General features: G+C 41.6%; 1 protein-coding gene across 1 annotated transcript in view; it reads left to right on the top strand.

The window, feature by feature from the left end:
• Positions 1 to 1,458: 1,458 nt before the first annotated feature.
• The window catches only part of LOC115131492 (SLIT-ROBO Rho GTPase-activating protein 3), a 173,493-nt gene continuing 157,004 nt past the window's right edge, over positions 1,459 to 17,947 (top strand). Inside the window, exon 1 of the mRNA XM_065001757.1 lies at positions 1,459 to 2,011. Coding sequence (XP_064857829.1) covers positions 1,945 to 2,011 — 67 coding nt within the window. The 5' untranslated portion in view covers positions 1,459 to 1,944. The remainder of the gene's footprint in view (positions 2,012 to 17,947) is intronic.

Genomic DNA, 17,947 nt, shown 5'->3' with positions numbered 1-17,947 from the left:
GCACTCTCCTCAAACAATAGTTATAGTTAGGACATAACGTTAGCTCATGTTAGCTAGCTAGCTAACGTTATTGTACTGTAGCTCATACAACGACAACAGTCAAACCCGGCTTTCTAATATTTACGTTAATTATTCTGAACTATAGCTAACTAATGTGACAGCTAACGTTATGGAAGCTATTCACAGAAGACCAAAATTGTCTTCATTATTCATTAGTATTTTATATTACTATATAAATTATTTCGATACATATTCAGAGCCAAACATCAACCCAACTTACCTTTTGAACTGTTGTCGCATGAGCGTTTGCAAAGTTTCCTGAAGAACTCCAGCAACAATGGGGGTTCCTCGATGAACTCCACCTCCTAAGAAGTGTTTTGAAGAACCTTTTGGAGCTGTTTTTCATTACCAAGAACCCCAAGGTTCTTTGAGGATCTTGAGGATCTTAGAAGAACCGATAATCTTTTAGAGTGTAGCTACTGTAAATTGGACAGTGCAGTTAGATTAACAATAATTTAAGCTTTCTGCCCATATGACACTGGCCTTGCATATCTATGTCCCCCTAACACACACACACACACACACACACACACACACACACACACACACACACACACACACACACACACACACACACACACACACACACACACAGGGTCCCTGGTTCGAGCCCAGGTAGGGGCGAGGAGAGGGACGGAAGCTATACTGTTACACACACTGACCTATAAACCCCCAGGCAGGCATTTTCCCCCTCACATCCCACCCCCAGTACATGACTGCTGCCCTCCCACCCCGCTACAGGACTTGCATATCAAGTGCGTGTGATATAACAGTGTGTGGTGTCTGCACACATTAACCTGGTAGTCAAAAGACAGCAAAGGCTCTCCCTTGCCACAAAGGAAGAACTTTAGTGCTGTTGATATTAATGTGTGTTAGTACTGCTGGAGGTGAGTTGCCATGGCAACGAGCACTAAAAAAGTGTGTTTGCTATGTTTCTCTCTGAATAGATGATTAGAAATATGTTTGGACCAATGCACCTTCTAATAAAAACATGAATGTGAAAAACCAAAGCAGGATACCATTGAAAAATGTACTGACTGGGAGCTTTTAATAGCAGCGCCTATCACCTAATCACGTCCATTAATCACATTTAAATAATTACAGGATAATTAACAACAATTTATGACAGAATAAGACTCCAGAATGAAAGAATAAGACATGATTTAGCTAATATTGAAGAATATGCAAGATATCATATCAATTATTTTTTAAAGATACCACATTTCATGCAGCAAAATATGTGAGTGTGTGTGATAGAGAGAGAGAGAGAGAGAGAGCGAGCGAGAGAGAGCGCGAGAGCTTTAGGGAGGGGGTTCTACAATGGGAGGAGACTCGTATGATGTTCGACTCAATTCATCTTTCCCAGCAGCGCAAATTTTCAGAGCGCGCACAGCTAATCATAGAATAATCGGTGTCGACTGCGCACGCTCAACAATTCATTTTTGGGCACTCTAGAAAACACCAACCACCGGAATGAGTGAACGATTTGCCTACACTCCCATCATTTTATGTCCATTATTTTATTGCTTTGAGTAGAATGATTTTGCTTTTCTCCGCTGCAGCTTTTGCTTTGGATGGCATTCTATCTCAAGAAATGACGAGCCCCTCTTCTCTCACAGAAGCATAGCATTTCTCTGCAAGAGAGAGACATACAAGCCCTATGCAGGTGAGCATTAGGCGAGCTAACTATAGAATGTCGCTTTGCATTTCTTTATTTAGTGTCTAGTGTTACTTGGAAAGTTAGGATTTTTGTTGTTGTTGCATCGAGCAAATCGGACACACAAAGAATACGAAGAAAAACGCAGCAAGAGTCGAGAATCATAAGAGGACCTCTCGCGCAAGCCTCAACATCTCACCAAGTCTCACCCTCATACCTCAGGAAAAATGTCATCTCAAACTAGAGTCAAGAAGGACAAGGAGATCATAGGAGAATATGAAACGCAAGTCAAAGGTGGGTAATAAATGATATGCAAATTAAGAAAGGTTTGATCTTGTGTATGCATAAATAACCGTGCAAGCTAAATGACACATGGAACACAAGTGGGGACGCATATAGGCTACTGTATTTTGAAACAAATAGTTGCAATAATACATTTCAATGAATCATAAGTAAATAACGTTTTGCTTTTGAGACTTTGCCTACTTTGTCCCCTTACCAGTTCTGAGTGCAGCAGACTGAGAGTCCATCACTAGTTGGATCTTTTATGCCTGATATAAGTTAGGTTACTTATTGGGTCAACCTAGTCTCAGAGCATTTCATATTATTCTGTATGTAAATCAGATCTCTCCATTTAGTATGATATGTTACGTTTCATATGGTATGTATTAATTTGTGGATTTCCAAATCTATTTTGTATGATATGTTACGAATTACAATTCGTATGATATGTTACGAATTACAATTCATATGATATGTTACGAGTTTGAAAAATGTACAATATTTTAAGAATTTGCAAAACCTCTGATATGTTATGAATTACAATTTGTTGTTGCTAACATTGACTAGGTGATTAATGCGAATGTTAGCTAGCGGGCTAATGCTAGGGGTTAGTGTTAAGGTTAGGAATTAGATTAAAGAGTTAAGGGAAGGGTTAGATAAAATAATTAGGGGAAGGGTTAGTTAACATGCTAAGTATTTGCAAAGTTGCTAAAAAAGTAGTAAGAAGTTAAAGTTGTCCGTGATGAGATTTGAACAACCAACCTTTTGACCCTACTTTAGTTTTTGCCTTGAGTAACCTTCTGTTTTATGTAACCCTACCTAACATGAAATATATTGTAACGACCCTGGGTTTATAAGCGCAGATATCGACTCTGCCGCTCGAGCATGCTTTTCCGGCACAGTCGATAGCGCGCTGGACTTCGGGCTAGAAGGTGGAGGGTTTGAGACCTGCTCCCTGCTATTTCATTACATTGGTGTCAGAAGTGATCGGATCTTGCATCCCCGACAGTGCGTGTGCTTGGCCGGTGAGCGTGTTCCTATAAGACGTGGAGTCACAAGCTAGCGCGCGAGGATGCACTCTTTGAAAGGAGGGAGTAGTGTCACAAACTTGTGTTTATAAGCGAGGAAATCGACTCTGCCGCATGAGCATGCTTTTGCGACACAGTCGATAGCGCTATGGACTTCGGGCTATAGAACGTCGAGGCTTCGAGACCTGCTCCCTGCCTGTTTCATTACAATATTACTAATTTGAGTGTTCAAAATGTATGTTTACTATGTTACGTCTAGTATATATGAGACCAGGCAGATTGGGTTGGCATTGGTGGTTGGTTTGGTCACCTTCATCATCAGCGCCACTATTCTTTGTAGCTATTTTGCAGGTGATATGTCAATGATCTTCTGTCGGGCCTATTGATTAGGGCCCATTAATAAGGCCAGTGGATATGTGGGAGAGACCACAAATGTTTGAATGTTTCCTCCTTATGATGACGGCCGGTTCTGATACAGTCTGGATTCGAACCAGGTTGTCTGTAGTGATGCCTCAAGCACTGAGATGCAGTAGTACTTTAGACCACTGCACCACTCGGGAGCCAGATATGACAGCTATGATGGTATGAGGGCCAGATTGGGAATATAGCAATGACACCGGGGTTAACATCCCTATTATTACGATAATTGCCATGGGATCTTTAGTGACCACAGAGATTCAGGACACCCATTTAATGTCCCATCTGAAAGACAGCACCCTACACAGGGTAATGTCCCCAATCACTGACCTGGGGCATTCAAATATTTTCAGACCAGAGGAAAAAGTGCCTCCTACTGGCCCTCCAACACCACTTCCAGCAGCATCTGATCTCCCATTGAGGGACCAACCCTGCTTAGCTTCAGAGGCAAGAAAGCAGTGGTATGCAGGGTGGCACGCACACACAGACAGACAGATTCATGATTAATAAAGTAATCTACATTATATTGCATGTGTCACCTTCGGAATAGGGTACAAACAAATATCCCAGCTCTCTGATTGTCATTATAATTAAATATAAACATACATACCCCTACAGTATGTGCTTTTCAGCAATCTGGCTGATGCTTATCAAGTGACAGAGCACCCTCGGAGCATCAAGCTAGTGTGTGTGTGTGTCTGTGTGTGTGTGTGTGAGAGAGAGGGGGGAGGGGAAGGGGGTCTTTGCTATCTGTGCTGTGACTGAACAGCATTGCAGGTCTTGTGGGGTCTGTATTCAGGCTTATGTGGCTTCTGCTCTGAACAGATGTTTTACCCTATCATGGTATCTAACACATCTCCCCAGAGTCCAGGCAGCTGACACTCACAGGGGACATATCTAGGTCTGACTGATGGGTCTTCTCATGTGGATGATAGGCTCTTAAGGTGTTATGAAATAAAAAGATACAGATGTTGTTTTTCATGCTGCTTATAGTGAAATGTTATGATAATGTCTTTGAATCTTTATGCCCTGTTGTGTTTTTGCCTCTTGGTTCTTTTGACCAATCACATCAGATCTTTTCATGTAAGCACTTTTTCAGAGCTGATCTGACTGGTCAAAAGACCAATTAGTGAAAAAAACATCCAAATTGGGCTGCCTGTCTAAACACAGCGTTAGAGAATGTATAAATATATTATGGTCACATACACCAGGTAGTGTGTTGCTTTACAAGATCAGCCATAGTAGTAGAGCACCCCAGGAGCAAATTAGGTTTAAGTGCCTTGCACAAGGGCACATCAGCAGATTTTTCACCTTGTCAGCTCTGGTTTTTGAACCAATGACTTTTCTGTTACTTGCCCAACGCTCTAACCACTAGGCTACCTACCGCACTAGACCCTAATTAGGCAAAAGTAGGTTTAGTTTATTTGACAGAATGTCTTACTCTGGGCGATACAGTATTAAACGCCTGGTGACAATACTGTAGCTGTTCATATGATCTGTGATCAATTAGACTGAATGTGTTTACTCTCACTGTTCACACCCTATAATAGTGTGGATGAACACACTTTGGCTGGCATCAACTGGCCTTCTGTTGCCTGGACCTGCCTCACTGCACCTTTCTGTGCATAGTTCTGTTTCATTGATTTCAAAGTCTGGGATTATCTCTAATTTAGTAATGGATCACCGACTGAGAGATTGGATTTGTGATTTAGGCCTGAGATAAAGACTGTTAGGGAATTCTGTTGGGGTTGACGCTGGGGATTTTGTATCTTATTATTGTCAAGCATGTCAATCTGTTATTCACCATGTTTATCACTGGGCTGGGCGAGACATGTTTTCAATGATGATGATATCAATTAGAGGTCGACCGATTATGATTTTTCAATGCCGATACCGATTATTGGAGGACCCCCCCAAAAAATCCAATACCGATTAATCGGCCGATTTGTAAAAATGTATTTGTAATAATGACAATTGCAACAATACTGAATGAACACATATTTTAACTTAATATAATACATCAATACAAATCAATTTAGCCTCAAATAAATAATGAAACATGGTTTAAATAATGCTAAAACAAAGTGTTGGAGAAGAAAGTAAAAGTGTAATATGTGCCATGTAAAAAAGCCAACATTTAAGTTCCTTGCGCAGAACATGAGAACATATGAATGGTGGTGGTTCCTTTTAACATGAGACTTCACTATTCCAAGGTAAGAGGTTTTAGGTTGTAGTTAATATAGTATTTATAGGACTATTTCTCTCTATACCATTTGTATTTCATATACCTTTTACTATTGGATGTTCTTATAGGCACTTTAGTATTGCCAGTGTAACAGTATAGCTTCCGTCCCTCTCCTCATCCCTACCTGAACTCGAACCAGGAACACATCGAGAACAGCCACACTCAAAGCAGCGTTACCCATCGGTTACACCAGCCTAATCTCAGGAGTTGATAGGCTTGAAGTCATAAACAGCGCTGTGCTTGCGAAGAGCTGCTGGCAAAATGCACAAAAGTGCTGTTTGAATGAATGCTTACGAGCCTGCTGCTGCCTACCATCGCTCAGTCAGACTGCTCTATCAAATATCAAATCATAGACTTAATTATAACATAATAACATACAGAAATACGAGCCTTTGGTCAATAATATGGTCGAATCGGAAACTATCATTTCGACAACAAAACGTTTATTATTTCAGTGAAATACGGAACCGTTCGGTATTTTATCTAACGGGTGGCATCCCTAAGTCTAAATATTCCTGTTACATTGTACAACCTTCAATGTTATGTCATAATTACGTAAAATTCTGGTAAATTAGTTCGCAATGAGCCAGGCTGCCCAAACTGTTGCATATACCCTGACTCTAGAGAAGTGACACAATTTCACCTGGTTAATATTGCCTGCTAACCTGGATTTCTTTTAGCTAAATATGCAGGTTTAAAAATATATACTTCTGTGTATTGATTTTAAGAAAGGCATTGGTGTTAATGGTTAGGTACAGTCGTGCAACGATTGTGCTTTTTTCGCAAATGCGCTGTTGTTAAATCATCCCCCTGCGTTGCATCGATTATATGCAACACAGGACACGCTAGCGTTGCATCGATTATATGCAACACAGGACACGCTAGATAAACTAGTAATATCATCAACCATGTGTAGTTAACTAGTGATTATGATTGATTGATTGTTTTTAATAAGATAAGTTTAATGCTAGCTAGCTTCTAATGCATTCGTGTAAGTGGCAGGCTCCTCGTGGAGTGCAATGAGATGCAGGTGTTTAGAGCGTTGGACAAGTTAACCGTAAATTTGCAAGATTGAATCCCAGAGCTGACAAGGTAAAAATCTGTCGTTTCTTCCCCTGAACAAGGCAGTTAACCCACCGTTCGTAGGCTGTCATTGAAAATAAGAATGTGTTCTTAACTGACTTGCCTAGTTAAATAAAGGTGTAAAATCGTCTTCCAAAAATACCGATTTCCGATTGTTATGAAAACTTGAAATCGGCCCAAATGAATCGGCCATTCCGATTAATCGGTCAACCTCTAATATCAATGATGCAATTTCACCCAGTGCCGTCCTAGATAATCCAGCCCTGTGCTGCTGTCACTGTGTTCCTATGCATTTCAGGGTAGTGGCCGTGGGGTGTGAAATTCAAAGGAGGCAAATAAGAGATGGAGCTTGATCATTAAGAATAATGAAGAGGGAGAGAGAGATAATCTGTCTTGATCAATGTGAACTGTATTCTACTACTGTAAAAATGGGAAGACAGGGAATATTTTAGCATGCTTCATGAAATGCTGTAAATAATGTAAGCCATCCAAATGAACCATGAAGGGAGAGAGGCTGCAGGTTGCCTAGCAGTTAGAGCTCCAAAAGGTTGCTTGTTCGAATCCCCAAGTTTTTTTAAAAACAACTCATATAGCACTGTAACAGTAATCAAAATGCAATAAATATATACAGTGGGGCAAAAAAGTATTTAGTCAGCCACCAATTGTGCAAGTTCTCCCACTTAAAAAGATGAGAGAAGCCTGTCATTTTCATCATAGGTACACTTCAACTATGACAGACAAAATGAGGAAAACAATTCCGGAAAATCACATTGTAGGATTTTCTATGAATTTATTTGCAAATTATGGTGGAAATTAAGTATTTGGTCAATAACAAAAGTTTATCTCAATACTTTGTTATATACCCTTTGTTGGCAATGACAGAGGTCAAACATTTTCTGTAAGTCTTCACAAGGTTTTCACACACTGTTGCTGGTATTTTGGCCCATTCCTCCATGCAGATCTCCTCTAGAGCAGTGATGTTTTGGGGCTGTTGCTGGGCAACACGGACTTTCAACTCCCTCCAAAGATTTTCTATGGGGTTGAGATCTGGAGACTGGCTAAGCCACTCCAGGACCTTGAAATGCTTCTTACGAAGCCACTCCTTTGTTGCCCGGGCGGTGTGTTTGGGATCATTGTCATGCTGAAAGACCCAGCCACGTTTCATCTTCAATGCCCTTGCTGATGGAAGGAGGTTTTCACTCAAAATCTCACGATACATGGCCCCATTCATTCTTTCCTTTACACGGATCAATCGTCCTGGTCCCTTTGCAGAAAAACAGCCCCAAAGCATTATCTTTCCACCCCCATGATTTACAGTAGGTATGGTGTTCTTTGGAAGCAACTCAGCATTCTTTGTCCTCCAAACACGACGAGTTGAGTTTTTACCAAAAAGTTCTATTTTGGTTTCATCTGACCATATGACATTCTCCCAATCTTCTTCTGGATCATTCAAATGCTCTCTAGCAAACTTCAGACGGGCCTGGACATGTACTGGCTTAAACAGGGGGACACGTCTGGCACTGCAGGATTTGAGTCCCTGGCGGCGTAGTGTGCTACTGATGGTAGGCTTTGTTACTTTGGTCCCAGCTCTCTGCAGGTCATTCACTAGGTCCCCCCGTGTGGTTCTGGGATTTTTGCTCACCGTTCTTGTGATCATTTTGACCCCACGGGGTGAGATCTTGCGTGGAGCCCCAGATCGAGGGAGATTATCAGTGGTCTTGTATGTCTTCCATTTCCTAATAATTGCTCCCACAGTTGATTTCTTCAAACCAAGCTGCTTACCTATTGCAGATTCAGTCTTCCCAGCCTGGTGCAGGTCTACAATTTTGTTTCTGGTGTCCTTTGACAGCTCTTTGGTCTTGGCCATAGTGGAGTTTGGAGTGTGACTGTTTGAGGTTGTGGACAGGTGTCTTTTATACTGATAACAAGTTCAAACAGGTGCCATTAATACAGGTAACGAGTGGAGGACAGAGGAGCCACTTAAAGAAGACGTTACAGGTCTGTGAGAGCCAGAAATCTTGCTTGTTTGTAGGTGACCAAATACTTATTTTCCACCATAATTTGCAAATAAATTCATAAAAAATCCTACCATGTGATTTTCAGGATTTTTTTTCTCATTTTGTCTGTCATAGTTGCAGTGTACCTATGATGAACATTGCAGGCCTCTCTCATCTTTTTAAGTGGGAGAACATGCACAATTGGTGGCTGACTAAATACTTTTTTTGCCCGACTGATGTACAGCACTAGATACAGTATATTAGAGTGAGCTTCATATGTCAAGAATCCAGTATATAAATAAATATCTGGTGTGTATAAACAGTGTAACTAAATACAAAGAACAGTGGTAGAAATATTAGAATGATGGAAGCCTTGCTCTTGTTCCATAAAGCCTGGCTGTGTGTAAGACAAGAAAGTAAGGGAGAGACTGATGTTCATATCAAATCAAATCAAATCAAATTTATTTATATAGCCCTTCGTACATCAGCTGATATCTCAAAGTGCTGTACAGAAACCCAGCCTAAAACCCCAAACAGCAAACAATGCAGGTGTAAAAGCACGGTGGCTAGGAAAAACTCCCTAGAAAGGCCAAAACCTAGGAAGAAACCTAGAGAGGAACCAGGCTATGTGGGGTGGCCAGTCCTCTTCTGGCTGTGCCGGGTAGAGATTATAACAGAACATGACCAAGATGTTAAAATGTTCATAAATGACCAGCATGGTCGAATAATAATAAGGCAGAACAGTTGAAACTGGAGCAGCAGCACAGTCAGGTGGACTGGGGACAGCAAGGAGTCATCATGTCAGGTAGTCCTGGGGCACGGTCCTAGGGCTCAGGTCCTCCGAGAGAGAGAGAAAGAAAGAGAGAATTAGAGAGAGCATATGTGGGGTGGCCAGTCCTCTTCTGGCTGTGCCGGGTGGAGATTATAACAGAACGTGGCCAAGATGTTCAAATGTTCATAAATGACCAGCATGGTTGAATAATAGTAAGGCAGAACAGTTGAAACTGGAGCAGCAGCATGGCCAGGTGGACTGGGGACAGCAAGGAGTCATCATGTCAGGTAGTCCTGGGACATGGTCCTAGGGCCCAGGCCAGTTGAAACTGGAGCAGCAGCATGGCCAGGTGGACTGGGGACAGCAAGGAGTCATCATGTCAGGTAGTCCTGGGGCATGGTCCTAGGGCTCAGGTCCTCCGAGAGAGAGAAAGAAAGAGAGAAGGAGAGAATTAGAGAACGCACACTTAGATTCACACAGGACACCGAATAGGACAGGAGAAGTACTCCAGATATAACAAACTGACCCTAGCCCCCCGACACATAAACTAATGCAGCATAAATACTGGAGGCTGAGACAGGAGGGGTCAGGAGACACTGTGGCCCATATATGTAGAAATCCTCCTCATCACTCTTTCTCAGCTGCTCAAACACACGGAGGGTCTCCAGCCACCAACACACAGGGGCTCTGACAGCAGTTAGTTAACAATGGCAGCTTTCTCTTTCTCTAGTGCCCAGACACTTTTTGCTACCAAAATTAGATTCAGTTTGTGAAGTGGCACATGTCATATGGTGAGTTATTGCACTTTGGGATTGGATGATACACAAGAAAGAGAGAGGATTGATGATCAGCGGTGCCTTTCTGATAGGCCATGACAAAGCACAGCTGGCTCCTGCAAGGTTGCTTGGTTTCTATTGCTAGAACATTGCTAGAATGGTGTCAGTGAATCACTGAATGACATTAATAGTAATTTGAGCTCACGAGGATGAACATGTTTGATTTCAATCACTTTTTGACTGCATCCATTTTCATTTGAATGAAACTTTCCATACATGTTTGCCCATGGTAGAAGTGGTCAGAAAGCCAAAACATTTAAGGGATTGTAAGTAAGCATTTCACGGTCACCTGTTGTATTCAGCGCATGTGATAAACAAAATTTGATTTGATTTGATTTTGAGATCTGAAAGCACTTACTTAGACACACTCAACAGATGAGTTTCTCTCTCGTGCGTCTCTCACACCTCCTTTGCTAAGGAAAATAATCGCCTCATCCAGAAAGAGTCATCAATTATTCACTGCAATCCTTCTCAGTGTTTGCCAAGACTGACTTGTAAGTCCAGATCAGAGACAGTACAGTGGTGATGAGAGACAAGACCAGGGCATCGTCATGTAATAATTAGCATCCTGCTGTGCTGTGAGTCCTGGGCCAGTGTGAAAGGCTGGAAATCAGGAATACCTAGAATTGGGAATCGACTACTGAGGCCACTGGGACCAGACAGTACTGCCAGTTGAGACAATATAAGAGAGCAGAGCAGGACCCTGGAGACCCCATCCATAGACAGACTGGATTTTGTCTTAATGTCAGTGCTGTGATCTGTTCTGCTGTGGGGCTCACCTGTGGAGCACAATGGAGCAATTCACAAAACACAGCCTAACATCTCCCCTTTGCTCCACAGTCATGAGCCTCAGACATTCCATGGGGCTACTTGTTAAAACAATCCTCTACACATGATTTCATCATCGAGCCATAGTGCAGTATAATGTATGTGTGATGGTAAGTGAATGTATAAGCCAGGGGTGTCAAACTCATTTTTCCCACAGGCCGTATTCGGTCTTCACTGAGATCCGTAGAGCTACACTTAAAATGGATGATATTTGCTGGTCGTCAAAATTAGCCATTAGTTCTCTAACTATCACTTTTGCAATTTTCAATACTCCCTGAGTATCTAGCCTTCATTTTGATTGACTGTTAGCAAGCTGGACAGAGTGAAATGACAATAACAGTAGGTCCATGATAATTTCTACAGAGTTTCGATTTGGTTTTAGTAATTTCAATGTCGATTATAATACTTGTTTTACTCAAACCACCCGCAGGCCGGATTGAATGGGCTCATAGGCCAAGAAGATGATTTAGCTCCACAGTGCTCTTGATCTAATACATCCATCTAGAGTAGACTGCTAGAAAGTAACACCACCTACGATTAGTCACTTGACAAATGTGCTCTTCTAGATCTTCAGTAATGTATAATGGGAGTCTTTGCTGCGATGCTACAATAAATCTCTTCTGTGCTGCTAATAGCTGTCTCAGCTAATTGGTGTTTTCATTCATTATCAATGTTTTATGGCACGTGCTTTATTGCTATATCATATTGTTAATCAGCCAGGTCCAAGGATAATTAGGAGTTTATTAATAGTTTGTACTTTTTCTCTCTTCTTATTAAGTGAAGTAGGTCTAGCTAAGAGTTGGCAGTTTGCTGTTGCTAATGTTACTGGTTGCAGGACGTCAGTGTTATTTTAGCACTCCTCACCGCTGGCCATCTCAGAGACAGAGAGGTTAAATCATCTGAAAAGTAGAGTGGTCCCGCTGTGTCCTCCATGGAAATTCCTTGGCTAGGAACTAATGTGGCCTCAAGACCATGCAATCATTTCCCCTGCCTGGCTGTGCTCCCAGAGCACACACTTTATTTAGGATTTTCTGTAATGGTTTTTGGGGCTTTTGTCTCACTTACAATTCTTTCGAGCACATAAAACTGACTGCACGCTGAGTTGTGTGAGATCATGTATTGAAATGGCAGTAAGTATTAAGGAAAATTCAATCTCATTCCAGTCGTATACTGACTGTAGGCCAATGTGTACTACATCAATGCCGAGGCAAACATAACGCTTGAACCTGGGGACTAATCTGTTATTGTAACAGACAAATGAGAAAGTAATACTCTACAGATCACACATTAAACAGAAGCCTTTGCTTTTCAACAAAGGCCTGATTATTTATGTAATCCATGGAAAATGTCTACAAACTAGCAATTTGTTGTGAGCAGCTGCAGTCACTTCAGATTTGGCCAATTGGGACCAGGACAACTACAGTAGAGAAAACACTGATTGCATTGGCTAAATTGGCCAACACATTGACCTTTATGGTGAAGCAGGGCCTTATCATAGTTTACAGTGATCTAATGTAGACCAGTGCTTCACGATGGTGGTTTGGAACTTGGGGACCATAGACATCATATAAACTACTGGTTGGTACTCACGGCCCAATTCCTTCACACTATGCTCAGTACGCTGTGGCCAGAAATCTTGTTTTGATTATTATGTGGATTATGGCACAGAAAACTAATGACAACTGATCTAGAATAGTTATTAATGCCAAATATTCATACTGTTGATTATGGTTGGTTATCAACAAAGGGGGAAAAAAACCCGGATACATAATCAGTGGTGGAAAATTGTTATACTTGAGTAAAAGTAAAGAAACATTAATAGAAAATGACTCAAGCATAACCCAAAACAAACAAAAGACAACTATTGTAAAATATACTGTGTCCGTAAAATGTATATAGTGCGTATAAGCTGGAAGTGTTTATGTCCATTAGTTTACTCCAATTATGGGAGGGGTGGTAGGGTTCGGGGAAAATAATAAAGGAAAATATCTTTATTTTTACTATTTTCTACATTGTAAGATAATAGTGAAGACACCAAAACTATTAAATAACACATGGAATCATGTAGTAACCAAAAAAGTGTTAAACAAATCCAAATATATTTTATATTTGAGATTCTTCAAAGTAGCTACCCTTTGCCTTGATGACAGCTTTGCACACTCTTGGAATTCTCCCAACCAGCTTCATGAGGTAGTCACCTGGAATGCATTTCAATTAACAGGTGTGCCTTGTTAGACAATCAGCTGTGTTGTGACAAGGTAGGGTTGGTATACAGAAGATATGTCACACTGACCATTATTTGAGTTGTTTGTTTCTATGTTTTGTTTGGTCGGGGTGTGATATGAGTGGGCATTCTATGTTGCATGTCTATGTTATGTTGCATGTTAGCACAGTGTTTCTATAGCAGTCACGTTCGTCTTGTTAGTTTGTTTGTTTTGTTTAGTGTACTTTGTGTTTTTTCGTCAAGCTTTGGTCTACTCCATACGACGATCGTGACAAGATGGCCCTATTTGGTAAAAGACCAGGTCCATATTATGGCAAGAACTGTTCAATTTTTTAATTTTTTAAATTTTTTATTTCACCTTTATTTAACCAGGTAGGCTAGTTGAGAACAAGTTCTCATTTGCAACTGCGACCTGGCCAAGATAAAGCATAGCAGTGTGAACAGACAACACAGAGTTACACATGGAGTAAACAATTAACAAGTCAATAACACAGTAGAAAAAAAATGGGCAGTCTATATACAATGTGTGCAAAAGGCATGAGGAGGTAGGCGAATAATACAATTTTGCAGATTAACACTGGAGTGATAAATGATCAGATGGTCATGTACAGGTAGAGATATTGGTGTGCAAAAGAGCAGAAAAGTAAATAAATAAAAAACAGTATAAAAACAGTATGGGAATGAGGTAGGTGAAAATGGGTGGGCTATTTACCAATAGACTATGTACAGCTGCAGCGATCGGTTAGCTGCTCGGATAGCTGATGTTTGAAGTTGGTGAGGGAGATAAAAGTCTCCAACTTCAGCGATTTTTGCAGTTCGTTCCAGTCACAGGCAGCAGAGTACTGGAACGAAAGGCGGCCAAATGAGGTGTTGGCTTTAGGGATGATCAGTGAGATACACCTGCTGGAGCGCGTGCTACGGATGGGTGTTGCCATCGTGACCAGTGAACTGAGATAAGGCGGAGCTTTACCTAGCATGGACTTGTAGATGACCTGGAGCCAGTGGGTCTGGCGACGAATATGTAGCGAGGGCCAGCCGACTAGAGCATACAAGTCGCAGTGGTGGGTGGTATAAGGTGCTTTAAGAAAAGACAAACAACAGTCCATAATTACTTAAAGACATGAAGGTCAGTCAATCTGTTTCTTCAAATGCAGTAGCAAAAACCATCAAGCGCAATGATGAAAATGTCTCTCATGAGGAATGTCACAGGAAAGGAAGACCCAGAGTTACCTCTGCTGCAGAGGATATGTGCATTAGAGTTACCAGCCTCAGAAATTGCAGCCCAAATAAATGTTTCACAGAGTTCAAGTAACAGACACATTTCAACATCAACTGTTCAGAGGGGACTGCATGAATCAGGCCTTCATGGTCGAATTGCTGCAAAGAAACCACTACACAAGGACACCGATAAGAAGAAGAGACTTTCTTGGTCCAAGAAACATGAGCAATGGACATTAGACTGGTGGAAATCTGTCCTTAGCAAAACATACAGACACTCTCAACTTCGCATATTTCAAATGAAATGTCATCATTGTTAAACCAAAGCTCATAGTCAATAAAATCAGCAAGCCTAAAACTAAGATTGAGACGGAGTGATATGAAATAACAAAGCACATGCCTTGTTAAGCACATTCACTTTTTACATGTGCCAGCAGCGCAGCCATGACAAATTTGGCTGCGCTGGAAACAATTATTCCATGTCAAAGACTTCAAATTATTCTATGTTTTATTGCAATACAATAAAGCTTTAAAGCAACTGTCCAATGTTTCCAGATTTCTATGAAATATGACCAATAATTAATTACAATAGGAGGGAAATAGTTTTCCTTCCAAAAAAATGGTAATCGGGTATGTTTAAAAGCAACTTTTCTGTGTTGGAATGGTGTGGGTGTCCCTAGGGCTGTGGTGGTCAATACATTTTGTCAGCCGGTTATTGTCATGCAAAAGACTGCCCGTCTCACGGTCATTGACCATTAATAAACAAACACATTTAGCATCTGCAGGCCTCCACGCATACAGCTGCACAAGCCACTGATGAGTGCCTTTCGAACATCTACTGTCACACCCTGATCAGTTTCACCTGTCCTCATTATTGTCTCCACCCCCTCCAGGTGCCGCTTGTTTTCCCCAGTGTATTTATCCCTGTATTTCCTGTCTCTCTGCGCCAGTTCGTCTTGTACGTTAGTCAAGTCAACCAGTGTATTTTTCCCATACTCCTTTTGCTATTCTCTTTTTGATAGTCCTCCCAGTTTTGACACCTGCCTGACTCTGGACTTCTTTACCACCTGCCTGATCATCCTGCCTGGCCTGATGTTGATTCTACCTGCCTGATCATCCTGCCTGGCCTGACGTTGATTCTACCTGCCTGATCATCCTGCCTGGCCTGACGTTGATTCTACCTACCTGATCATCCTGCCTTGCCTGACGTTGATTCTGCCTGCCTGATCATCCTGCCTTGCCTGACGTTGATTCTGCCTGCCTGATCATCCTGCCTTGCCTGACGTTGATTCTACCTGCCTGATCATCCTGCCTGGCCTGACGTTGATTCTACCTGCCTGATCATCCTGCCTGGCCTGACGTTGATTCTGCCTGCCTGATCATCCTGCCTGGCCTGACGTTGACTCTGCCTGCCTGATCATCCTGCCTGGCCTGACGTTGATTCTACCTGCCTGATCATCCTGCCTTGCCTGACGTTGATTCTGCCTGCCTGATCATCCTGCCTTGCCTGACGTTGATTCTACCTGCCTGATCATCCTGCCTGGCCTGACGTTGATTCTGCCTGCCTGATCATCCTGCCTTGCCTGACGTTGATTCTACCTGCCTGATCATCCTGCCTGGCCAGACGTTGATTCTGCCTGCCTGATCATCCTGCCTGGCCTGACGTTGACTCTGCCTGCCTGATCATCCTGCCTGGCCTGACGTTGACTCTGCCTGCCCTTCGGTATCTCTCGGACTCTGAACTGGTTTTGATCCTTTTGCCTGTCCACGACCAGTCTCCTGTCTTCCCCTGTTGAATTAATAAATATTGTAAGACTCCAACCATCTGCCTCCTGTGTCTGCATCTGGGTCTCGCCTTGTGTCATGATATCTACAGTCTAATAAATTGAATATACACCATCACAATAAATCCATGATTTCTTTTAGGAAGGTCTAAAGAAACATTATGGTGATATGCTATCTGGCTATGTGCCATGCCATCGGCAGTAGGCTTGTTCATTTAGCACACAAGATATGTCCTGTGTCCTGTGCCATTATTTTATATTACATGTAGATATAGAGTTATTTGGCAACTTCAGTTGAGAATGATACAAACCTTATAATGTCTTAGAAATCAAAACATATATGGGCTACATGGTGCGACTACAGGCTACTGATGTTTTGAGAAAGTCGCAAAAAAAGCTTGTGCTCTGTTCCTTGCCTCAGGCTGCACATGCTGTTCTCTCATCAGGTGATGATATTTTCACCCATCAGACTATTCTAAATGTTGTCTTTACTAGTAGGCTATGTAAAATTAGTTTTGATATAGACTGGCCTATTATCAAATGGGCAAGAACAAGGGCAAGTCAAAAAAGACATGTCATCCATAAGCACTGGAATAGCGAAGGCCCCTTTCCCGCAGGTATGTTTTTCACTCATGTCAGGTAGTGACAGGTGATATTCTGCCACAAGTCTGTATGCCATGGGCTCTCCAACCTTATTCCTACAGCTACCCAGTGCTTCATTTGGGAAACCAAGTGAAATCTGTTTGGTACATCAATAGTAACATGTTTTCACAACAAAACACTGTTGACAGCCCCTCTGCCCGCTGTAGAAAGGAATGAAGGATAGAGAGGAGGAGATGGAAACTCACTGTGGTGAGATATTCTGTAGCTAAAGGCAATGGGTCAGCCTATTAATTATGAAAATACAAAAAATGCCCTATTTCTAGGCTATTCAAAATCAGATACAAATCCACTATCTGAATTTGTTTCATTTAGGCTAGACCAATTATTTACCAGGTCACCTGTGCTAGCAAGACAGAGGGCCTGGGTTCGAGCCTCTGTGTGTGCCAAATCAGGAGGAAGTGGTAGTCGATAGGAAAGCAGAGCGACGTCCTTTACATTGGGTGTATACCGGTCATTAATAATATTCATGAGAGTAGAACGCTGATTGGCCAGCACATCCTCTATGAGGAAATAGCAAGCATTTTTTAAATGATCTGTTTGAGGTGAGGGTTTTTTAAAGTGTTTTTTTCTTCAATTTATGCTTTGTCCACAAATATACAAATATAGTATAGGATGAGTCAACAACATTATTTGGGTATGAGTAAACAGAATATATTAACTTTTAAAAGTGAGATTTTTACTGGACAGTTACTTTAAAAGTTATTTGCTAAGGCAAAACAGAAGAACACAGGGACAATCCCAAAAATATATAGGCATAGTGGTGTCCTCTTCCAAGCTAAACTTACTAAAGTTCTTAATAGGGAATTATTGTCAGACGTGCAAAATAGTATTTATTCTCTAACTATTCACTATT

Source organism: Oncorhynchus nerka, linkage group LG2 (assembly GCF_034236695.1).
Source record: "Oncorhynchus nerka isolate Pitt River linkage group LG2, Oner_Uvic_2.0, whole genome shotgun sequence".
Classification (NCBI taxonomy): Eukaryota; Metazoa; Chordata; class Actinopteri; order Salmoniformes; family Salmonidae; genus Oncorhynchus; species Oncorhynchus nerka.
This window is presented reverse-complemented; position numbering and strand designations above follow the sequence as displayed.